This window comes from Vicia villosa, linkage group LG2 (genome assembly GCF_029867415.1).
Source record: "Vicia villosa cultivar HV-30 ecotype Madison, WI linkage group LG2, Vvil1.0, whole genome shotgun sequence".
Classification (NCBI taxonomy): Eukaryota; Viridiplantae; Streptophyta; class Magnoliopsida; order Fabales; family Fabaceae; genus Vicia; species Vicia villosa.
In genome coordinates this window covers 98,038,884-98,049,738 of record NC_081181.1, presented here as the reverse complement: position 1 = coordinate 98,049,738, position 10,855 = coordinate 98,038,884, and the positions used below count along the sequence as shown (strand labels likewise).

At 40.9% G+C, this 10,855-nt stretch overlaps 1 protein-coding gene across 1 annotated transcript; it reads left to right on the top strand.

Moving 5' to 3' along the window:
- Positions 1–7,025: 7,025 nt before the first annotated feature.
- LOC131649644 (uncharacterized) lies at positions 7,026–8,678 on the top strand. The gene is made up of 2 exons (XM_058919397.1): positions 7,026–8,025; positions 8,182–8,678. Exons 1-2 carry the CDS (start codon positions 7,026–7,028, stop codon positions 8,676–8,678), a joined length of 1,497 nt encoding a protein of 498 aa, XP_058775380.1.
- The last annotated feature ends 2,177 nt before the right edge of the window (positions 8,679–10,855 follow it).

Sequence of the window (10,855 nt, the reverse complement as noted above, 5' to 3'; positions counted from 1 at the left end):
GTTGCCGAAAGTTACCATCAACTTCAAGTTTCCCCATGAATTTAAAGTTGACCCGTTAAACTTATGTAGGTCCTAGCCCCTATAAGGTATAATGTCTTCCTAGGTTAATCCCAAGGTTTCCAGCAACCTTTTATACATGATGTTGCATAAGCTTCCTTAGCAATTAGGATATGAAAGATGTTATAATTATCCATATAACTTCCATATCTAAAAGTGGGACATGATGTTAAAACTATTTTATTAAAGATTTTAGAAATAAGCATCGGAAAATAAAATGTAGAAAGTAAAGAGTTAAAGGATAGAGAGATAACACCATAAATTAAAGAGGGCCGATTAAGAAGAAAAAAAGACTTCTCCTCTCCAAAAGATTTGTTCTTAAGAGCATCTACTAAACTTAAGAATTTTAGTAGGTTGAACTCTTGAACTCCCTTATACAGGAAAATGAATTTTATGTCTAGCTTCCAACCAAACAACAAACAGGGATAGAAGCGGCGATTCTTCCTTCCAAACAACTGATTGAAGCGATTAGTCTTCTTTCCAAACTGCAACTTGGAGTGGTTAGTCTTAAAGCTTTAAACAAAGATTTTATACAGGATAATCTCGAACCTGATTAAGCTTTTAATCTTGGGTTGAACTCACGAACCGAACCGGAGTTTTGATGGGTTGACCACAAATTTAGGTGATTTTATACCAGTCTTATCTCCAACCTTAGAAAGCTTTTGACCAAGCTGAGCTTAAGAACTGAATATAGATTTTAGATAGGATAACCATAAACTAACTTGAGATTTTAATAACGGGATGATCTCGAACTGATGAAAGCTTTTGAATAGGCAGAGCCTTCGAACTGAAACAACAACTTAGTAACTAAATCCTCAAACCAAAGGTCTTAAGGATTTTAGCTTTGAACCCATATAAATATTTCCTAATTGGATAAATTATTCTACCAAGGTAGAAAAAAATGTTCCTCAGTGATTTTGTGAGTGCAACATCATCTTCTTAGATGTTTTGAGTGATGTCAAAACTAGGCAATTTGTAGTATTTATACATTGGACATTATCTTTCTATGCCTAGGTTGTATTTTTTATCTAAGGACACTTATAGAAAAAGTCAAAAGAATTTAGACAAGTGTGAACAAATATGATTTTTCATGAAAAACTAGTTTAGGAGTTGACACATCCATGTTAGGAGTCAACTCCTTCTAAAGGAAACTTGAAAAAAAATTCTCTGCCTCCTTAGATTTAACACATTGGTCCTTGGAGTCAACACACATCACAAATGGGTTGATTCCCTCGAGCTGTGGGTCGAATCCCACTAAAGGAATTTTGATTCAAAACTCTCTTCCCAAGTTGAGTCGATACATAAGGGTTATGAATCGACACACAATACGAATGGGTCGACTCCCTTGAGTTGTGGGTCGACTCCTACTAAAGTTGTTTTTCTTTAATTTTTTCTATCCACTTGGAGTCGACTCCCAAGTAGAAAGGGTCAACTCCCCAGCTCTTATGAGTCGACTCCCAATGCGAATGGGTCGACTCCCTCTATTTAAAATGTTCAATTTTGTAATGTTGCCAACCTGACACTACTACAAATAATACATTTCATGACGAAGCTTTAAACTCATCCAGAAAAATAGAGGTACTATGCCTAGGCGCGCCATGTTTTATTTTTTTATAATAATTGTCACACCCCAAATTTGTCCTACCCTATTCACCTGGCTTATGGTTCATGTACATACATCGCTTAGGTCATAATTCATATTCATGCATCCATACCATGGGTACTATTCAAAGGCTAGCAAGAAAAAGCTCCATTGCAAAGAAGTTTGATCAGAGAATAAGAAAACTGAGGTATAATCATGTGGCTCTATGTTCATTGAAGTCCTCCTGGATTGGGGTGTCTCTCTGCTTCAAATCAGGGCATTGATTGAAGAGTGCAAGCTTGCAAATCATCTGGTTCCTTAAATCAGGGTTTCTTTGACCAAAGTCAACCAGTTGACCTTCTGGTCAACATTTGATCGGGAATGGCTTCTATGTGTGGAAAACTTCTCATGCTGACCATATGGGGGTGTTTGTGTGACTGGATTTGATTGGAAGAGATTTAATCGGGAATTTCATCAATAGTCGGAAAAACCAGAACAATTGACTTTTGGGTCAAAATCAGGAGAATTATTCAAATATTGACTTTTGGCGGAAAATTAATCAAGAAAAGTCGAAGAATGGATAAAATCGGGAGTTTGACAAAAAGTTGCCAAAATAGCAAAAAGACAAGTTTCCAACACTTAGAAAAAATTTTGGAATTTTAAATCTTGATGAGCAGTCCACTTCAGCACTGGATTACACGTGTCAAATGGCATTTTCTGGAAAATTTTCCAACATCAAAGTTGTTCCTCTCATGGAGGAGAACAACTTTGCAGTTGGACATTTTTTCACTTGAAGCTTGTATGAAGAGTTAAAGTGCGGGGAAGTTGCTGGAAACTCATTTGAACCAAGTCCTATTCCAGGTCACAAGTCAGGTCATGACATGACATTTTCACAAACACCTGGCATGCCAAATCTCCAGCCATTTTTAGAGCTCTACAGAAGTGCCATGGGTGCAAACTTGGTATGTATCTCTTCCTTGCCATCCCCTCTATCCATTGAAGCAAGAAGTGAGTCAATTGAACCAGTATTGAGTGAGAGGCAAGCTTCCAAAGTAGCGCCTCCACACTAGCCAGGATGCAGCGCCAGGCAGGCCCAAAATCCAGGTCATGACCTGGCATTTCCACAAACACTTGGTGGGCTAAATTCAAACGCAGTTTTCTTCCTCCACAAGCCTTCATTTTGAACAAGCTTAATATTGAAGTGTTCTTTGCCACGCCCCCTATCCATTAAACCTTGTTTCATTAATTTTGGGCAAGCATGGAACAAGAAAGAGAACTCTGAAGTCATGCCCCGGTCCAGATCATTCCTACGCCCTGCATGTAGTGCTGAGCCTTGCCATGCACACGTAGGGCATGCATCAGCCATGCAACCAAGTTCCATGTTACTTTGTGGAAGCTCCAAGCATTATCCCAAGAAGCCTATGACATCAATATTGTTCCATTACATGCCCTCTTTGCAATGAGTCCAAAAATGGCTTAATTGGAGGACTATGGTGAGAGATATGAGCATGGGAAGAAAGCACTTTGAGCATCTTTCTTGGCATGAGGTATAGTAGAACCTTGCAGCAAACCTTGATAGCATTAACACATCACCATTAGCTTTTCTTCATTAAACCATGCACACATTGTATATGTGAAAGCATTTGGGAGACTTGCCATAATTACACAAACTTGTGCATTAAGCATTGCCAAATAAAGTCCCACATTCAAGAGGAGTGGAAAGTTGCTGCAAATTGCTCACTCATTGGAATCTCACACTCAAGAGAACTATTCCGTTCACCTCACACTTGCCCTATAAAAGCATATGCAACCCTCACTTTATTCAGTCACGATCCACAAAAACTCACACACTCTCCTCTCTCTCACTCACATTTCACACTCTTTCTCTCCTCATTCTCCCCCACCCTCTCTCTTTCCTCATTCCGGCCACTCCTTCCACCACCATAACTAACTCTTCCGGCCACCTCCAACAACCCCTAACAAACTCTGATCAGTATCTCCTTTCACCTCCGCCACCACCATAACCGAATCTCCCACTCTTCTCCACCACCACGCAAGAACCACCACCACGCACCTTCTCATCACTGCACCTTCATCATCAACATCATCATCACTCCTTCTCTCTACCAAAGCAACAAATGCAGCAAACTCGTTTCAAATCCATCATCATCATCAAGCACTTCTGTCAGTCCTCACCAAGATTCAAGGAAGTGGAAGCAGCTCGCGGAGATCATCTCTATCTTTGCTCGGATTCAAGACTTCATCAGGTAAGATCTGAAAACTCTATCCATGATAACAACACAGTTAGACTTATGTAGTGTATACGTGGCTTCCTCACCTATGGCATTAGTCGCACCTGCAAATTTCTTGGAATGTGTTTCTGTATTAATTGTCATGATGAGCTTTGGACGTTTCATTCATGTGTTTTAATATCGTAGGCGCTTGTGATTTGATTGATGTAGTCGGAACGAGTTTTGGTGAAGTTTTGTTTAGGTTAGGGTTTTAAAATCACGATCTGTTTGCATGATAGAGAAAGAGTTAGCAAAATCTAGTGCCGGATCCGTGATCAGTGACGAATTCTGAATCGAATGATGTTAATTTCGTGAATTTCTGGAGTTTTTTTACGAATTCCGGCGGCGGCGCTAAACAAAGAAGATGACCGGAGTTGGTATCTCCGGCGTCTGTGTATTGACTGCCCCTCCCTTTCCGTCAGTGACGTGGCACGAATGTGTTGGCTCTCTTCCCATTATTCTGTGCTTTTGTCTTATTCAAATGATTAAGTGATGTGTTGCTGGCTCACGATTGGCTCATTGACACTTTTGTCTTTTAGTGACTTTAAAATCTAACTGCACCGATTGATGTATGGTTGTGTTACGTTAAATGCTTCAATATGCATGCTAATAGTACAATAATACACATGCTTCAAAAAATCTGCCATATAATAATAAAATGAAATGAATGAAGAGAGGAAATAGCATCAAGTGGAGTAGATGCATGGGCCTCACGCCTTGGGCCTCACACCTCTTCTAAACCGTACCCCCAGTGTGCTAATACACCATGCGCCTTTTGACTGGGCCATGACACACCCTGCTATCTCCACCCCTTCTATTTTGGGCCCAGTTCTGTTTGTACATAATTTTAGTTTAATTGCTAATTGATTTTACACCCCCTTGCTGTTAACAAAAAAACAAATAATAAAAATTGATTTTTCTTTTTATGCTTTTAAATCTTTTGCAATTAATAATTCTTTTTTTCAAATAAAAATTGACAAAAACATTTTTCACCCAATTAGACTTTTTAGAATTTTATTTTCTTTAATTGATTTTTTTTTAATTGTTGTTTCCTTGAATTTTGATTGGTTGATAAACCATAATAAATAAATAGTTTTTAGTCTTTAATAAAAATAGTTTCTCATATGAATAAAAATGCAATTGCTTGTGAATATTTTCATAAATAGTTTAGACTTTGTTCCTTTTATTTTTTGAATATTTTCTTATATTGTGAAATGCTTAAATAATCTCTTCCCCACTTCTATTAGGATTTAGAATTAGAATGACATTAGGCTTAGAAATTAGGCTAGTCCCCCTCTTTCATTCTTTTTCTTTTCAACATAAAACACTAATAAATATTCAAAATAAAATCCCTTTAAAAAATACAAAGAAAACACTTAAAAAACATTAATAAAAAAGTGAAAATCATTAAAAAGGGAATGGAAGCTTGAATCTCCCTTGCTTTAGGGAATCATTCGAGTGCCTGGATTTCCCTTGCTTTAGGGTTCCATTCGGGCGTAAGTTCCCAAATTCTAAAAGACACAAACCAAAGAGTAACTCGAGTTTCCCTTGCTTTAGGGATTTCCTCGAAACACTCAAACTCTCTCTCTTCTCTCCTTTCTTAAGGGCATTGTTATCTCCGCTCTATTGCATCCTAGGCTGTCCCCTTATGCAAGAGCGCGAGCGTTAACTCCGCCCAACTAAAAAACACAAAAACAAACAGAAAATCGTGAGCCGAACTACGGCGCTCTGATTCCTGAAAAGGATACGTAGGCATCAAGTCGCGGAGCTTGAACGAGCACATTTGTAAATAATTCCTTCTTTTCTCCGTATCTCTTTTTGCATGCATTCACATATAAGTAGACATAGATACACCCTTTAGATAGAAACAAACATAGGTGGGTACCATCGAGTACGATGGGCGCGAGGGGTGCTAATACCTTCCCCTTGCGTAACCGACTCCCGTACCTAAATTCTCTGGTCGCAAGACCTTGTTCCTTCCTTTGTTAGGTTTTCTGATATTCCTTTCCCTTATGGGATAAATATATTGGTGGCGACTCTGTTCCTTTTTCGCGAGCGTGCGACAGCTGGCGACTCTGCTGGGGATTACCTAAGCAAGTCGATCCTAGCCTTTGTTTGTTTTATTTTATTGGGTGTTTATTTGTTTTTTATGTCTATATCTTGTATATATGTTTGCATGTTTATTTTCTGCTTGCATATCATGTTTATTTTCTGCTTGCACATCATGCATCTGGACTATATTATGGGTCCCCGTGGGGGCCACATATTTTTCTGCTTTGTTTTGCAGGTGGGGGGTTTTTGTGAGGTAAAAGGCCCACTACCCAGGCCAGTGACACATAGGATTAGCGTGGATGCTCATGTTGACTCCCGTGGCTCTTGCTACGATCGAGTTCAACATGGGGTACCACAACCGGGCGAGGTTCTTTCATGGAACACTGTGTCTGGCACGCTTGCTGCCTCAAACACTTTGTACCCCATGGGAACTGTAGACCCTAGTGACCATTAGGGACCACCTGTCCGTGTCTAGAATTCATACCTGTGAGTTTGGGGTGGGACAGGATACTAGCCTTCATCATACCCTGATTTCCATTTTGCAATCTGAAGCCGGAATTTTGAACCTGCTATAGTCAGTGTTACCCAGTTATTCAGAGCTGCGAGGGACATTCAGTCTCTCACTACATCACACACATGACACATCATGTTATTGCATCCACCTCACTTCATTCGTGGAGAATCCTAAAGTCTATTTCAAAAAAAAAAAATAGTGACAAAATATACATTTTTTGCAAAAAAAAAAAGGAGAAGAAAGAAGAAAAGAAAAGAAACGAAAAGAAATAATGAAAAGGCTTTAGGATTCTCCCAATGAAATGCATTCCGCCATATCATTTAACATGCATGTTCATTTATTTTCAGGAACTTTTGGCTTTGTCTTCGACCAACACATGGCCACATCAATGAAGACTGGTAGACGCAACCCCTCTTATTCTTTCCTGAATCCGAATCTGGATTCCCTTGGGTGTTTAGCAAAGAAGATTACGCCAGATGAGTCAACCAATTTCCGAGAAAAATATGGGTACATTCTGAGTCTTCTCAAGATGCCGTTCACCAAGTACGAGCAAGAGGGAGTTCACACTTTGCTTCAGTTCTATAATCCTTCCCTTCGCTGCTTCACGTTCACTGACTACCTCTTGGTTCCGACTTTAGAAGAGTATTCCTTATTTCTTGGCGTTCCTATAAAGAAGGAAGTACCATACTATGGCACCATGAAGGCCCCTGATTCCATTGAAATTGCTAAGGCTCTTTATTTGAGCAAGTCGGTCGTGGAAGCAAATCTCACTAAGAAGGGAGGAGGTCTTGGTTTTTGCATGGAGTTTCTGGTCAAAAGGGGTTGTGATGTTGCTGAAGCAAAAGAATGGGACACATTTAGGGCTATCTTGGCTCTAAGTATATATGGCATCGTGATGTTCTCAAACGTTCCTAACTTTGTCGACATGAATGCAATTCATATATTCATCTTGCAGAATCCGGTGCCTACACTTTTGGGGGATGTTTATCACTCCATTCATCACAAGAGTAGTCAGAAGGGAGGTCTGGTTAGATTCTGTGCTCCGTTGTTATACCGATGGTTCAGGTCACATCTGCCTGAGCGTGGCGCTTTCGTTGATAATAGGCACACATCTAAGTGGGCTGAGAGGATTATGGGGCTGAGGGCTAAAGATATTGTCTGGTATAATAAAGCTTTAGAAGACATGGAAGTTGTTATGAGTTGCGGAAAGTTCAAGAACGTACCTCTTATGGGCCTTAGAGGTGGAATCAACTATAATCCCGTCTTGGCTAGGAGAACGTTTGGATACGCTTTTGTAAGTCCTCCTGAACAAACAGAGGTTGCTGAGAATATTTTCTATCATGCTGCCACTGACAGTGGGCAAATGGCAGAAGCCGCCCAAGCTTGGAAAAATATTTGTTGGAGAGATAAGAAACATTTTGGTCAGAGAGACTGTGCTACTTATGAGGATTATACTAATTGGGTCAAATCTGTTGCTGATACTCAAGGGATGCCTTTCTCCCCTCAGGATCCTTTATACCCCCCTGCTGGTAAACAACCCAACATTGTTTCCATGCCCCGTTACAACCAAACTGTGGAAGAGAATCGAAAATTGACTGAACAAGTGGAAACGATGCATGTTGAGATGAACACTGCTAGACAAGAGAAGCTTTCTGCTCTTCATAAGTTGAAATTAAGGGAAATAGAGCTTGAAGAATTATATGCTAGAGGGAGCACTTCTCAGAAGAGGCCAAGAATGACTGTGAGTTCTAAATCTACTGAAACCCAAGAGAAGAAGATAAAAGAACATTACGAGGCTCAGTTGGCAGAGTTGACTACAAAGCTCCAGATTCAGACTGAAAATGCCAATTCAGAGAAATCTCGTCGCAAGAAAGCAGACAAACTCTTGTTGGATCGCCAGAATACCATAGAGAAGTGTTATGAAGAGATCCGAAAGCTGAAGGGCCAGATAAGAGAAAAAGACCAGAGTAATGCCCAAGTTCAAGAGGAAGCTAGGTATTGGGAGGTGAAGAATCGCCACATGGAAACAATGCACTTCAGAAAAGACCTGCTGATTCAAGAGATCATTAAGAGACCCACCCGTGTTGAGACCAAGAAGCTCTTTGAAGAAATGAAGACTTGGAGTGATAAGAACATTGGGGAGAGCCCCCTCCGTCATGTGGATATGGAGGACCCTGCTTAAATGTTGCTTTTGTTGTAGAATCACCACCAGACCTGTTGGATGGGATTCCTGATTTTATTTCTGTATTTGTTGGCTCATGGGAGCAGAATATTTTGTACTTCAAGAACTTGGTTGCAGAATTAATCAATTATGTTTGCTTCTCTTGGTTGCGCTTATCTTGGTTATACTTCATTATTTCTTCCATTATCTGGTGTTGTTGGTTTGAGGCAAAGCCAAAAAGTCTTGAAAATAATAAAACATGCACACATGCACCCATGCACTCATATCATACTGCATTTACAGGTTTTTTATCGGATTCTAATTGGGGTCCCTTCCAATATCAGATTTCTTTTCCGACGACGAAGCTGACTTTCTTACATCCTTACCGCACCAGAAACAACGAGAAGAGAATCATGGACCAATTTGAACAGAATCAAGCTGCCCTTCGTAGGGATATGGATGTTATGGGGGAAAGAATGACCCAACTTATGGAGACTCTCCATGTCGTTGTCCAAGGACAGGAAGAGCTCAGAAAGAGCGTTGCTGGGCTGATCAAAGATACTCCTACCAATTCTGTTGATGGAGGGGTGAAAACTAAGGAGACTCCTATCAATGAGACACTTAAAGTAGTGGATGACCACCATGAGGTTATTGATCTTGAACATGATCTTACTGCTGAGTTGACTGAGACTGCTAAGATGTACCAAGCTCTTGAAGAACGCCTTAAGGCCGTTGAGGTTGCTAAAACTTCGAGTTTCGACACTGCTGCTATGTGCTTGGTACCTGGGATTGTTATTCCCCCGAAGTTCAAGGTGCCAGATTTTGATAAGTACAAGGGAGTTACCTGCCCAGAGACTCACATTCGTTCCTACTGCCGTAAGATGGCCGCTCACGCTGAGAATGAACCTCTGCTTATGCATTTCTTCCAGGATAGTCTCACTGGAGCCCCGTTAGAGTGGTATATGAAGCTCGAAAGGTCTAATGTTAGTACTTGGGGAGAACTTGTTGATGCCTTCTTGAAACAATACCACTACAATACTGCTATGGCTCCTAGCCGTGCACAGCTGCAAAATATGTCACAGAAATCTGAAGAGTCCTTTAAGGAGTACGCCCAGAGATGGCGTGAGCTTGCTGCTCGTGTCCAACCTCCTCTCTTGGACCGTGAGTTGATTGATCTGTTTATGGGAACTCTAAAGGGGCCGTATCTTCAGCACATGGTTAGTAATACTTCTCCTTCCTTTTCGGATGTGGTCATCATTGGTGAAAGGGTTGAGAACTGTGTCAAAGCTGGTACCATTCAAGGTGTTACTAATCCTAGCACCTCAAGTGGTAATGGTAAGAAGCCGTATTCTGGGTTTGTGAAGAAGAAGGAAGGTGAGACTAGCACCGCTTCTGTTGACCAAGTTCGGGCTCCTACATATTCTGCTGTTCCACCTCCTTATTATCCGATGCCTTATGCGATTCCTGGTCCATATGTCCCTCAAGCATATGCTGCTGCTCTCCCACAACCATGGATGGCACCACAACAGCCTTTCGTACCACAACAACAAGCTGCTGCTCCTCAGAATCGTCAACAGAACCCTAGGCCTCAAGGTCAAAGGGGCCCACAAAGGACAAGATTCCAAGATAGGCGCATCGATCCGGTTCCAATGTCATATGCCCAAATCCTCCCTCAGTTGCTTGCTGGTCAATTGGTACAACTCCGTGAACTTGGACCACCACCTAGTCCTCTCCCTCCTGGTTATGATGTTAATGCTCGATGTGAATTCCATTCAGGGGCTCCGGGCCATACTATTGAAAAGTGTAGAGCATTCAAGTTGAAAGTTCAGGATCTTCTTGATGACAAGCTTATCTCATTCACTCCTATTGGTCCCAATGTGCAGAATAACCCTATGCCTCCGCATGCTGGTGCGACCAATGCTATTGAGTTATGTGATGATCAGATCCTGGTAAAAGATGTTAATGAGGTTAAGATGCCGCTAGCAGTTGTCAGAGAACGTCTTATGCAACAAAAGGTTTTGTGTGAGCTACATGACTACTGTTTGCAATGTTCTTCTAATCCTGAGGAATGCGCTAGGTTGAAAGAAGAAATCCAGAAACTAATGGATGAAGGTGTTCTTAGAGTGGAAAGGGTCGTTCCTGTTGAAGATGTGGCCATCCTAGAAATCCCTTACCATCCTGCTGAGGCGTCAAAAACT